Source organism: Telmatherina bonti, assembly GCF_933228915.1.
Source record: "Telmatherina bonti genome assembly, chromosome: 2".
In the NCBI taxonomy this organism is placed as follows: Eukaryota; Metazoa; Chordata; class Actinopteri; order Atheriniformes; family Telmatherinidae; genus Telmatherina; species Telmatherina bonti.
In genome coordinates this window covers 9,433,061-9,446,979 of record NC_136620.1, presented here as the reverse complement: position 1 = coordinate 9,446,979, position 13,919 = coordinate 9,433,061, and the positions used below count along the sequence as shown (strand labels likewise).

At 36.5% G+C, this 13,919-nt stretch overlaps 1 protein-coding gene across 1 annotated transcript in view; it reads right to left on the bottom strand.

Moving 5' to 3' along the window:
- The window catches only part of hydin (HYDIN axonemal central pair apparatus protein), a gene marked incomplete at both ends in the record, with an annotated part of 105,642 nt that overhangs the window by 48,639 nt on the left and 43,084 nt on the right, over positions 1–13,919 (bottom strand). Inside the window, 12 exons of the mRNA XM_079252078.1 lie at positions 29–268; positions 428–577; positions 727–807; positions 1,366–1,479; positions 1,640–1,767; positions 2,216–2,352; positions 2,815–2,927; positions 4,580–4,695; positions 5,075–5,249; positions 5,390–5,629; positions 7,428–7,637; positions 9,334–9,505. Coding sequence (XP_079108204.1) covers positions 29–268; positions 428–577; positions 727–807; positions 1,366–1,479; positions 1,640–1,767; positions 2,216–2,352; positions 2,815–2,927; positions 4,580–4,695; positions 5,075–5,249; positions 5,390–5,629; positions 7,428–7,637; positions 9,334–9,505 — 1,876 coding nt within the window. The remainder of the gene's footprint in view (positions 1–28; positions 269–427; positions 578–726; positions 808–1,365; positions 1,480–1,639; positions 1,768–2,215; positions 2,353–2,814; positions 2,928–4,579; positions 4,696–5,074; positions 5,250–5,389; positions 5,630–7,427; positions 7,638–9,333; positions 9,506–13,919) is intronic.

Genomic DNA, 13,919 nt, shown 5'->3' with positions numbered 1-13,919 from the left:
GTTTCCTAAACATGAGAAGAAGAATGACCTTTTCTTCTTCGAGGTACTCTGTGTCAAACTCCAGGGAGTAGAACTCGATGGGGAAGGAGCATGGGTTTTTGACTGTGACTTCAGCCTCGGTCTCAGTGCTGAGAGGAAGACAGGGTCCCAGAACCAGTACAGAAGGGCAGAACTCCAGTTGTGGTTCTTCACCATGACCCTGAGCTGTAATAAACACCTTCTGAGTGTTGTCAGCCACACGGACCTCCAGCCGCCTGTTGTACTCACACTAGGAAAAACACAGATTGACAGTCTTAATTGTGGTAAAGCTGTAAAGGATACAAATATAAAGGTTTTGTACTTGTTTACTAAAATTTCATTCATTCAGAAAACAGTAGGAACCTTTATTACGTTACAGAAAGGATTTTGAAATGATTAAAGCTTCTACCCCTTTGTCAGGGCTGAACTTGACGTGGACGTTGACTTGTTCACCAGGGAACAGTACACCAGAACAGGGAACCATCTCAAACACCACGGCAGGCGGCCGCTGCTCCTGTAGGATTCTTTTGCGCTCATACAGAGGAAGGAACTTATCAACCTGCATAAGGGCAGAGAGAAAACTCATTCTGATGGACAGATCTCTTCATATAGACACAAAACTTTTCATATTTAACATGTTAAATATCAGACTTAAAATATGACAAGAATCTTTAAATAGAATTTCCAAAGGAACTAAAGTGGTTGTACCTTTTTGAAAGGTTTCACCTCCTCAGCTATGCTCCAGTAACAAGGCACAGACTCAGGGTTCAGCAGCTCTATTGTCTTTATCTGACATGAGAGATTAGAAAACACATAATAATCGAGTTTTGTAATTACAACTTAAATATACTTAGCTTTGAATGCTAAAACAGGCTGAGATAAAACAGTCTTTACAACAGTGGTGTGGCTGTCAGTTAAAGAGATTTATAGATACATTTCGGACTTAAGTACATTTCTCTGAGAGGTATTTTAAATTAATTTCAAGACATTTTAAATTTACAGACTTCCATTTTTTGAGGTTAAAGAAACAAAATCGACCCCTAACAAGTAATTGAAACTGTTTTTACAGTAAATAAGTCAGCAGGTTGTAGTTCTGTCATTAGGGTCCCCATCAGTATTACATGCATAACATAACAACTTTCCATTTCCTTCACTTATACATGAAAAATCACATCAGTGATTACAGAGTATAGACTGTGTTGTAAATATAAGTTTTCATTATATGACCAGACAGCCGTCAGGTTATCACATAGAAACTGGAATTCAATCTCCTGATACAAATCTCCTGATGCAACTTCACCCTGAGGACACAGTGCGTAAACAGTAGATCTAATGATGCTGTAATACCTGACACATGCCACACTGCACCCTGTCAAACTGAACTGTTTCTGCAGAGACGGTGATAGCTGGCATGGTAACCACTGCACAAAGCCGGACCTGCACCACTGGTCCACCTGCCACCTTAAACGAAAAGAAAAGAAAAGAAAAAAGGAAATGTAAGGAAAAAGTAATCATGACGTTATATTTAAATTTGGCACTCTGTGGAGACCACGACATTTTAAATTTGACACTGAATCAAATGAAGGCTTAATGAGACATTAACCTCCATGTTTCTATCTACCTGTATTGGTAGAACAATGCTTGTGTCTCCCATCTTCAGGTTGGCTCCTCGAGGATCAAATTTAACTATCAAAGGCTGAGTCTCACCACACGGCAGGTTCTTCACTTTTCTCAGTTCCACTGAGAAACCTGAGAAAAGACAAGGTGTGCATTAATCTGTAACTGATTATTATTATGTGACTAATTATTTATCCCTATATACTCGAAGTGGGAGGCATTGATGAAGAAACACATCATAAATAATATTAAATTTAAAAACATGTGGGAAAATATATATAATATAGTTACATGAAAGAATATAATGCTAATGTAGAAAATCAATGCAAGATTGTGCTACTATACATGCATTTGTTATGAAATTTAGTAGAATATGACAATAGCAGAACTCTTTCAGCTATTTATCTAACATTTACATTCATGTTTTTAAAAAGGAACTCCCTTCTCCTCTCAGTTTGATGTTCTAAGGTTATAAGCATGAAAAAATATCCATTTTTAACACCTAATAAGAACATGTTCTGACATGGAAAAACTTTATTTTTCACACAAAACAGCTATGAAAATGAAGTTCTTTTGATACCTGTGCCTGCTAGGTGTTTGCAAATGGCCTGGAAGGACACAGGTATTGATCCACTATTTGTGACATTTACAGTCTTACTGTTTACTTTGCCAGGAATGACAAAACCAAAATCCAAAACGAACTCTGGAAGTTCAAACCTGGGGAAATAAAAGATATTGATTAAGACTGGTTCCTATTGCACATTATCAAGTATGTTTAATAAATTCCTGTTTGACAGAATCATTTTATAGTATAATTTTCACCTCACTATTTATCATAAACACATTACATTTTGCACAAACATGACATAATATAAACATCATACTGTATTTCCTACCTTCCTCATATCGCTGTCATGTCAGACAGTTTTCCTCTCCATATCAACTCCACTGCTGTTTTATCTATTTCATTTTGTATATGTGTGTGTGTTATATTCACCAAGAGAAAACAAGCAACACAAACTCTGCTAACAGCATAGAAAAACACACCCAGCCAGCCAGCATTCAGTCATCAAGACTCTTTGAATCACACAGCTCAAGTTTCAAGCAGCTCTCAGTTCTTTTAAGTAAGTGAACCATCTGTTCACCAAAGAGTGTGTTTGTGTGTGTGTTTGTACGTACTTGCTGAGTTTGTACCACTGTGAGTCGCTTTGCTCCAGCAGGCTACCATACACAGCGAGAGCATTTTCTTTGACCAACAGTCTCTCTATCTCCAAGTGAAACAACTCTGTGTACTGCACTCAGCAGGCAACAGGGAGAAAAGAGAATGCCAAAGATGCATGACAGGAAGTGTGAATAAACCCTCAAAATAAACCATAAAAGGGATTAAGAGTTATGCAAGTAAAAAAAAAAAAAGAAGCCTGGCAGGCAACACTTTAAGACATGTTCAAATATCTTTTTCCTCGCTGATCCCTGAAAAAAGTCTAAAAATGACTCCAAGGGAACAGGGCGTCTTCGTAGCAAAGTTAACATCAACACAACTCTCTGTAGAAGTCAGCAGACAGCACGAAATTTGTAGACTTCACAGAGTCAAACTAAAGATAATCTACTGACCACATAGAATGAGAAACACCTGTTTTGTGTCTCAGATGACTTGGTCGAAGTTTAAATGCTGTCAGTAACATCATAGTAGATCTTTTCACTGAAAAAATTATATAAAACAGCTTACATTATCATTTCATGACCTCACAAAGCAAACTTGAAATAAAAATATATTTATATTATATTTTTATTATAATATAATAAAATATAATATATATATTTTAATATAATAAAAGAAAATTAGAAAGACACCATACTTTCTTGACTTTGCCACATAAAAAAGATCCAAAGTCACTGCAGTAAGATTGATTCCTCAGTGCAGGCAATGTTGGCACGTTGTCAGATTATTGATAACATGTTGAAGATTGTCTTGAGGATTTTTCCAATCTCACATGACAATGATTTTCATTTCATTTCAGGAGGAAGGGGAGATGTCAGGCATGTCACTGGGACGACACTTAACACTATGAGTAAATACTGAAGGGACAAGCAGCAAATTGCTATTTCCAAGGTAGTCCCGTGGTTCTTGTCCTGGCAAACAGGACAACCTGCAAAATCAATATAAAGACAGCCTGCAGAATGAGCTGGTTACCAGCAGAGGAGATGCAGCTGCACAATCACAATATATGAAAAATGTATTTTGACTATGAGAGTATACAGGCAGACTGCAATGCCACAGCGATGTCTTTATAAAGATACAACAGATGCAAAAAAAAAAAAAAAAAAGAATCACTGTTCTCAGAGGGAGACAAAGTAAAACAGTAAAAACAATGACTTGAATAAAATACATCATGCTTGCTGATTCACCGGAGGTATGAGTCTCTGCAGGGACAGTTATTTCTTCCTTCTTTTTACTGTCTGGAAAACTTTTTTAACACGTTTAACTCATATTAAGTCCTTTAAAAATATTATAATAGACAACTCCTCTGAACACTTCAAGATCTCTTAGTTTATTTTAACCTAAAGTCTTATCAACCACACCATGCGTGCCACTGCCCTACTGATCACACAGCTCTGTTGTCTCATTCAGTTCATTTGTCACTTCTTATCTGTCCATTAGTTCCTGAATACTTTTCTGATTTCAACATTTCATAAATCACTTAGAAATCAGTTAAAATTGATTTGTCCGAAAGGCCCAAAAGAACAAAGCATCGACGGATGGACTGCAGTCAGTTTTCCTACAGTGTTATACAGAAACTGCTTTTCGTGTTGACACAAAGTTACAACTTGTAATCTTAGAGCTCCCTGAACATCCAAATATAAGTTTAATTTTTCAATCCTTTAAAAAATGTTTCTAAAAAATACAGTTTTCCAGACTTAATCTATGTTTACATGTTTTACTGACCGTGAGTAAGCAGGTCGCCTGCATTGTAGCAGTGTTCCCATCCAGAAGCTCCTGTGTGACTCTTTCTGCCTCCACAGCTGCTCTGGCCTGTTGCACTGTGTCACTGGAACAATCGTCTGCTTCCAGACAATCAGTGTCACATCATGAAATTATTAAGGAGACATCTCTTTTAGCCAAATATTTGACTTTATGTTTTCACAAAAGTGGTTGGACAGTAAAACAAGAAAACACAAGTAAGGTACAGTTAGAGGGGATATATTCATTTCCCAAAACATTCCAGGATAGACAGACAATGCACTACTGTGGGTTTGTGTTTTTGCAATCAGGAACATATGTTTGGGTAATTAAAGGAAAAATTAGTGGTGAAAGCTTATGTGGTTTGATTTAAAATAACTTTATAAAATAAATAAATAAATAAGTTTATAGTGGTACTTTAAATCCATCTAATTGTAGATTTTTGGTAACTCAGTGTGATTGGAGCATATCTGTGCATACCCAAGTTTCGTGGTAAATTCAAGCTGATCCTTGGAAACACTCCCTCTCCGGTCAACGTAATCTCCTGTGCAGGTAGGAAAGCCACCTGCAGCTGAAGGTGCTTCTCAAACACTTCAGGGATGCCCGGCAGGTAGAGTACACGCAGACATTGGTCTGAACCAGCATCAATGTAACCCTGCCAGAAAGCCACACAAAAATATTCAGAAAAACTGCTCAAGTCGATCTTTATATTCTAATAAAACATTTTCATTTCCATGCATTCATTCTGGTTGGGTTGTATAAAAGTCCACCCAGTCATTCCCATGAATAACTCACCACAGCTGGGATCACCATGGGCCACCCAGGTCTTATATTCTGCTCCTCCTTATATTTTTCTTTGACTCCACATTGCTGAGCAAGTAGAAGCTCTCCCTTCTTTTCCAAGGCCATAATCTGTACCTCTTCTTCCTCCCCAAGCTTCTCCTCCCCTCTTTGAGGGTAAACGATACTGAACTTGAAGCCCACTTTGCCAGTGTTCTTCAGGGTTACCTCAACTTCCCTGACGCTGTAAAACAGCTGAAAGACAAACAAAAGGACAGATACAATACTCGTCTACTTCAAAGACGGGCAGCAGATTTGTTCCTAATGAAGATCATGTAAACAAGCTCTGCAGCATACGGGCAGCCAACCCCACCTAGTGTCTTGTGAAGCAGACACACAAAAAATGTCTTAAAGCGTTGCAAGAATTTAGACACATTTTGTGTCTTAGAAAGACAAGAAACAAAGCTTCTGTTTTGAATTAGCGCTGTCTGAACAAAAAGAAACAGGAAGGCAAATCTTAAAATAATAAAAGACTGCTGCAGCAGTGACAAACCCGCCTGTTTGAAGACCTCCTAACTTATATGGATAATTCTGCTCTCGGACTAAAACAGAACGCCATGAGTAAAACAGAGAAAGACAGCGAGAGAGGGAGGAACGCTGAATAGACAGAAAGGCCAGAGGAAGGTTCTGCTGAATCACTATTTTACCTAAATCAAAAATCAATGTGTCCTTGTTTTGAATATCAATGATAACTGGTCCCAGTGGCGTGCATACTAAAAGAGAGTGGGAACGTGAAAAAGACCACGTGGAAATGAAATGAAAAGTGTGGAAATGAAAGCAATGACATTTAGAATTAGTGTGCATCCTCTCTCTGGGTCTTCTTTTCCTGTGTAATATAAAACATCACATGCTAAATCCATATCTATCTATTAAACAACATTAAATATCTTCTCAGACTGTGTAAAAAAACAATTTACAATCTTAGATTTGCCAAAACTTCATGCACAATGCATCATTTCAAATACTGCAGAATGCGTCATTCCATCATGTTTAGAGAAAAGCCAGTTAGCTTTGTGTAAGAAACGCGGTGTGACACATGCAGGAGATAACAGATGGCCACAGAACAACAAGAACGAGACAACCAAAGTGGAATTAAAAAAACTGAGAGTAGCTTGAAAAGATTCTGCTTCTGACAAAATCCAGTGATTAGCAGCAGTTGAACACCAGTCATGTGCATGGCCTCAGCTGTAAATAAGAAACCAATCCCAGTATAAAGACACAGATTTATGTGAAAGGTAGCTTCTGAACAGGAAGAAGTTTAGGTGTTTAAAATTCAACAAAAAGGATGCACAACACCTCAAGCAACTTTTTATATTTACAAATACTTTGTTTGTATCCTTTAATGTTCCTTACCTTGGCCTACCTAGTATTTACTTCAGCTACACTTTATTCCAGATTGAGGAGATGTCTTTTAGCTGTCTGACGTTTAAAATGTTTCTAATTATTTAACTATTCCTATCAGCCTTGTTGAGCTTTACTGCCGATCCCAGTTTCTCATAATTATTCCATCTCAGTTTATGTGGCAACTACCAAGACACATTTCAAGAGCTGATAATCAGAGTGTGAACTGGCTTAAAAATGAATTAAATTTACCACTGAACCTCTAAACCTTGATAATGTTCTGTTAAAACAGAAGTGCCAGGCAGAAACTCACAGGATCCCAAAAAAAATATTTATGTGTAAAATCCATCATCTGAACAAACAAACAAACAAACAGAAGCGGAAAGTAAACTCTTGTCCTTTGGCCAGAATGCTGCTGGATCAGTCTTCTGCTTTCAACAAGCAACTACATAAATGTCTGGAGTAACATAAATACCACAAAGCTCCTACAGTGTTTCTTCCTCTGGAAGTTACCTTGGATTAAAATGTCTTCTAAATTAAAGTAATAATAATCTAATCTAATTTTTGTCAGGTGGAACTTTTCCAATAAAAATAATCAGAAAAAAGAAAAAAAAACCTCCAGGAAGCTAAATTCCTTCAGCTCTGAACATACCTGCTGTCCAAAGTCAAGATGAGTAGATTCAAGGCTGTAATTGATCACTGAAGCTTCCCCTCTCAGTTGGATTTTATACAAAGGTCCTTCTTCCACATGACACTGCGCCACCACCTCTTTGCTGACATTTTCATGACCAAAGAATAAGAATGTGATGAGCTGCTGGTCACCAGGTTGTAGAAGACCGTACATTGGCGATATATCAAATACCTGCATAGAGAGAATATAAAACTGTAGAACATCCATATTTAATTCTAATTTCTTCCTATTTTTCCCAGTTGGTCCAGTGATACTCCAAATAAAAGACCCAAATCACTTGAAGTGCATATACTATGCATAGACCATGTTTTTTGGACGGGATATACTGTATTAATATCAGTATATCAGAATTTATATGCTTCATAAAACAGTGTTTGGCAGTAATGTAGCATGAGAGAAACTAGCAAAGCTATAACAAATTTATGAGCCTGGGAGGCATCAGAAAAGAATAATAATCATGAGACATATTGTCGATCACATAGAAATTTATTTCTGCATGAGGTTTACCGGTCATTATTCAAACTGAAGAGATTATCTATGTATATGGTATAGAAATAAGACATCCTAGCTGTCAAGCTGTGCTGGTGCACCCTGCCTCTCAGATAAAGGTAAAATCCCTGCATTGGAATAATATGATAAAGTACAGCCAACAGATGGATGGATGAGACAAAAAGCAATATTCACCAATAGAGGTGATGTCATGATGTCATGCTGAGGTTAACCCAAACTTGGAATAATTAAAATCATAGCTTGTTTTGGTGGAAATTATGCACATAGTGTAGTTTTAACATGTTACTCCTTTATTAAGCTTCTTTTATGTCGTACAAAATATATATTCTGCAAAGTTTAGAGTAGTTCAGAAAGCTTGTTTTAGTAGGTTCATGCATAAAACTAAATGTTCAGTTCAAGGCCAGCTTCAGCTTTGACAGTTGTTATCTTCTAGCTGGCAGCTGTTTTGAGTAGTGCTGCCAGGTAAAGGTTATTGGTGCATGCCTAAAGATCGCTGTAACACCATGAGCAGGGGCAGAGCTCTCGAGACCTCGCAACATCTGTACATGGTCAATAAATTGAACAGAAAACAGTTGATTTCTAGATTTATTTCTCATCTGATAAATTCCACAACACTTGTTTAATTTTTATTTTTTTCTACAGAATAAATGAAATAAGTGAAATAATAATTAAAAAAACCTAGATATCATAGATAGTTAGGTAATGAAAATATTTATAGAGGCAGAACTGAAAAAGTTACATATAGTCAGATATGAGCTTAGTTTTATCAGAAAAGTTCAGCAAGGCTGGCATCACGACAGTTACAGCAAGGTATTACAGCAAGGTATATAAAGCCCTCCCCATTAGATCAGAGCTGTCCAGTCCATCTCTGGGTTTAAGTCTGTACCTGAAACCCAATTTTTTCACTGCTATTTGAGATAAACCTGAGCTTTTCCTTTGTGTCTTTTAATTCTACTTTTATTCAAGGTTTTTTTTATAACAGATTTTCTTTATTTTTACTGTGTAGTGTTGAATTTTAAATTGTGGCGTGTTGTTGTTTGTTGCTTTATTGTTCAGCACAACTGCTGTGGCAAAAAATGTGCTATATAATAGCTTGAACTTGAACTGTAATGTATTAAAGATAATCCTGTGAATGTAATCATAAACATGTAGAAGGCTAGACTGTACACTAACAACAGAGGATATTATCACCATTGACAGCAATATTAAAAAGAAAGAGTGCACAGATGTGGAGTGTGCATATGGTTTCATCTTCACAGTAGTTTATACACAACGTATGGCTTCACTATTAGCTGTTGGCTGCCTACTAACACTCTCAGGGAAACCCTGATTTGTTTTTAGTTGCACATTTGCCTACCTCTTCCACACGAACCAGGTGCAGCAAGCAGCTTTGCTCATTTGCATTTTTGGGCCTCAGGCTGGGAGGAAGAGAAAAGGCAGGAGAGAGCGTTGAGGAGCGACATGGCCTTTCTTCAGTGTCACTCTCCAGACTCATCTGGTCATTCCCTAGTTCTCCAAACGTTGTGTCTCTGAGAGAAAAGGTTAATAAAATATCAGAAAAATGGAATATTTAATTTTTGTTCACAATTGTAAGATTTTAAAAAATGATAAATGTCATTTAGGGAAATCCTTCCACAGTGATTTCAGTCTTCTGTCTTATTGAAAACAGTCACATAAAAAAAACCCATTTGGAAGCAGAGAAATATATACAGGGAACACAGCCAGCAGTAGATTACAAGCTTTTATTGTATAGCCAGTGCATCATTGACACATAATGTAATGCCCAAGAGAAAAGGAAAATCTTCAGCACCCACAGCCCAAAGAAGTCAGACTCTCATTTTCTCTCTCTACACTTCTCTCTCGTTCCCCGTGGGATCACACTGGGTGCATCCATCAAGTTAATTAAACAGGGTGTTCTATAATTAAGAGGAATTTCAATAGGCAAGCAGCAGGAAACAGGTCAGGATAGATTGCAGTGAAGTGCTGAATAAACATGGAAGAGAATGAAAGCGATTTAATGAGTGAAGCCATCTCAAAGCTGGGTGGAAAAAGTTCTGTATTAAATCACCCAGCCAGGCTACATTGTTGCTACAGACTGAGAGTAGGCGCTGGAGAGTGCACGTGTGAGTGCCTCAAAGTCTGCATACAGACTGCACATGCAGTTGCTGAGGGTGGTGACAGAAGTGTTTTGAATGGCAGGAAATGAACCACCAGGGGGCACTGTTGTATGGTGGCTCTCTGATGAATGGTCCAGCTTTATTAAACACAGATTAGTACATCCAGTGATGTCAAGATGTAACACTACGTATAAATATATCTGAAAAAAAAACCCAAATTTTTCTAAATAACAATTTAAGAGGGACTGGCACAACAGTTTGGGAATAGTCGGGGTAAAAACACATCTTTTAAAATATGGGTTTCCTAAGAAGAGGTTTAGAGCTGCTGGTGTGACAGCACATGATGACTCTGCAAGAGTTCTCCTCAAAACAGAAAGACCCTTTCTGACATCCTCATATTTGTCTCTCTTTCTTTGACCTTGCACGTGAGCGTTTGCTGTATTCACACTGAAATAGCCACATACAGAGACCACTGAACCGCAAACATTTCAACTCCAGCAGTCTGTCAGCAAAAAGGCGTGATGATAAAAAACTACAGACACGTTGCTGAAAAATGACAAGTGTACTGGTGCAGACAAATGGATGCTGGGAAATATGTAAACCAGTGGGATGTGTGTATGTGATTAAGTACTTGTGAATTCAAATCTTTTTTATTATTTTAATTATCATTATTCTTAATATTATTATTATTATTATTATTATTATTATTATTATTATTATTATTATTATTATTATTATTAGTAGTAGTAGTAGTAGTAGTAGTAGTTGTATTATTATCATTATAATTAGGAGTAGTAGAAGTTTAATCTAGAAGTTTAAATTATATTTCTAATACAACTACAACTACTATTACTACAAATAATAGTAAAAGTAAATAATCTTTTCATTGAACAGTTTTCATTATAATTTGAAGTCAGGTCCATATGCCACTGCTGGATAGTCTAGACTAAGAAAATAAACATTTACATTCTTCTTTTTTCTTTTCTATAAGTTCGCAGTTTGTTGAGGTGTGTTGCTCAGGCACATGAACCTGACGACTATAACATGATGTAGCTGAACAGGACTCCTTTACAATAGGGTCATATAGGAATATAGCCAGATCCTTACATTTTTATGTTGTGTAAAGAGTGAAGTAAGTATGTGTTCAGAAGCTAAGCACTGGTTCAGTCTTCCCTGTTATGACTTTAGGTAATGACAAAGTTAAACCAATCTAATCTACAGAATGCAAACTAATGCAAATAACTGGTATTCTCAGCAACCATTGGTGAAAAATCCAAATCACACATCATCATTATAATAGTTTCCATACCACAAGTACAATGTACAAACAGCTTTTATTTTTCTTTTTTCCTTTGTTTTAAGAAAGATGCATTCTCTGTAAAAAGCCAGATAAATAAATTCCCAATATCAGTGGTAATCTGTCCTCAAATTTAGTGTTGTGAAATTTTTTCTCAGTCAAGTATGTTTCCCTCTTAGAGGACATACATCTATCTATGATCATATTGAGGTGTAGCGTTGCAGCCGGACCACGGTTTCTGATCATCACAATTCTCTAAGATGGACTTTTTAATTAGTTATAATCTTTGACTGGAATACAAGCATCAACAAAACAACAGGACTGAAAGCCAGGAACTAGCTGTCTGCAGACTGACTGCAGATACATTTATTTATTTATTTTTTATACTGCTTAATCTTATTCAGGGTCACATTATTAGAAATTTTTGACAGGTGTCCTGTTGCGGGTGTCAGATTTCCCCCTGCTCCATACCTGATCTGCACAGTAACCCGTTAATTTGAATCAGGTGTCTTAAAGCAGGAAAACACCTAAAGCCTACAGCGCAGTGGTCCTCGAGGACTGTAGTTTGAGATCCATGAACAGAAAAATAAGTTTTTTTAGCCTGGTATTACTCTTGTTTGTACAGTTGTGTTCATATTTATTCATACCTTTCATTAAAGAAGGAAAAAAAACAGCTGCCTGTAAAATAAACTGAAACTGACTTAAGTAATAATAAATAAAAGGTTTTATGAAAATCATGACATTATTTTCTAATTCTGGTTCAATAGAAATATTTTTAAAAAAGAAAACAAATAAGATAATTTATTACATATTCCATCAGTCATAAAGTAATATTTAGTTGAACAATCCTTTAATGTTTCCGCTCCAGTCAGGTGTTTTCTGTTCCTCTCAGTCAGACTTCTGCACCTGTTGACAGGTATTTTGTCCCACTGTTCAACAGAAAAGTCTCTCATTTGTCCAGGACACATTTGGTTGTTTGTTTGTTTTTCTTTCATCAACTCAATTAAATAAAAAAAATAGTGTCTTATATTACTAAATTATATTTTTGCTAATTTTTAGTTAATGTTCCTTTTTTAAGTCTCCAGTTATTTGAGTGACTGTTGTAAATTCAGCCTTTTCTTTAATGAAAGGGGATGAAGACATATGAGCAGAAATGAAAAGCGCGTCTGACCAAAGTGCAGTGTGAATGCAATCTTGGTCTGAATGGATACACCCCCCTACAACTGAGCCGAGTCCCCAATCGGACCGAGTCTAGTGGACTATCCTGATGTAAATGCACCTTTAACACAACTGGGTGCCATGAACGTGTCATTAGATGCTTACAAAGGACATGATGATGAGGAGGTCCATTAATCTGACTCAGGCTTGTCGGAGTAGTATAACATTAAACATGCAGGGCAGTGGTACTTCAGGACAAGAATAGAGAAATACTATTCAACAAACTTAAGTTACCTGTCATTCATTTAGATCAGTTAATCATTTATGACACAGTCAACTACTCCTTCATGTATTTATGAAGCTAAAGGGCAATCAAAATGCTGGAATAAGCTTAAGCTTTTAATTTCCATCTTACTGGAACAGAGTTGTAACAGACATTGCTGTATCTACAGATATTTCACTGCCTCTATCTATGAAAAGGATAAATACATAGAGCAGTTTGCTCGACTGAAAATCCCATCTCCGAGGGCTGTGGTGTAATTACTGATAGGGATGTAATTAGCTGAACATGTGTAGATAGTGCAGGTTTTGTGTGGGAGAAAGAGACTTTAGAGGAAGCATGTGCACACTGAGTGAGGTCTCCATTTAATTAGCACAGTGGCCTATGAGAGGGATTGATAGGAGAGGTCACAATCTAAGACGGAAAGGGTGAAGAAGGAAAAGAGGAGCTTGATAAGGATTAGGCAGGAACCAGAAGCACAGGAGAATTAAGAGAGGTGGAGGAAAATGAAAAGAAAAAAATAAGCAAAGTAGAAAGAAGAAGAGACCAAAAGGACAAATACCAATACATGAAAGAGGTTCAAAGGAAAAAGCTGATTGAATGCAAACAAATCTTGCAGAGCTACTGCAGTTGTCTACTTTAAGACCATGGAAAGACTAATATAGTATTCACAGTTCAGTCCAGAGGAGCTGAAGCAAAGCCTAGAAAAAGGCTCACTGTAAAGTTTATAAAGTACACAATCAGTAAATGTGTCTTCCCAAGAGGATTTATAATGGATCTGGCTTTCAGCTAAGAGTTAAATGTATAGCTGCTGTACCGAAGCCTTCAAGTTGGCAGATTTAATAAAGGCTTGGATCAATTCTGTTTGGGTATCTGAATCTGGTATTCCAAGCTTATATATATATATATATATATATATATATATATATATATATATATATATATATATTAATATATATATATATATATATATATATATATATATATATATATACATATATATATATATATACACATATATATATATATATATATATATATAGATAGATAGATAGATAGATAGATAGATAGATAGATAGATAGGTTCTTTT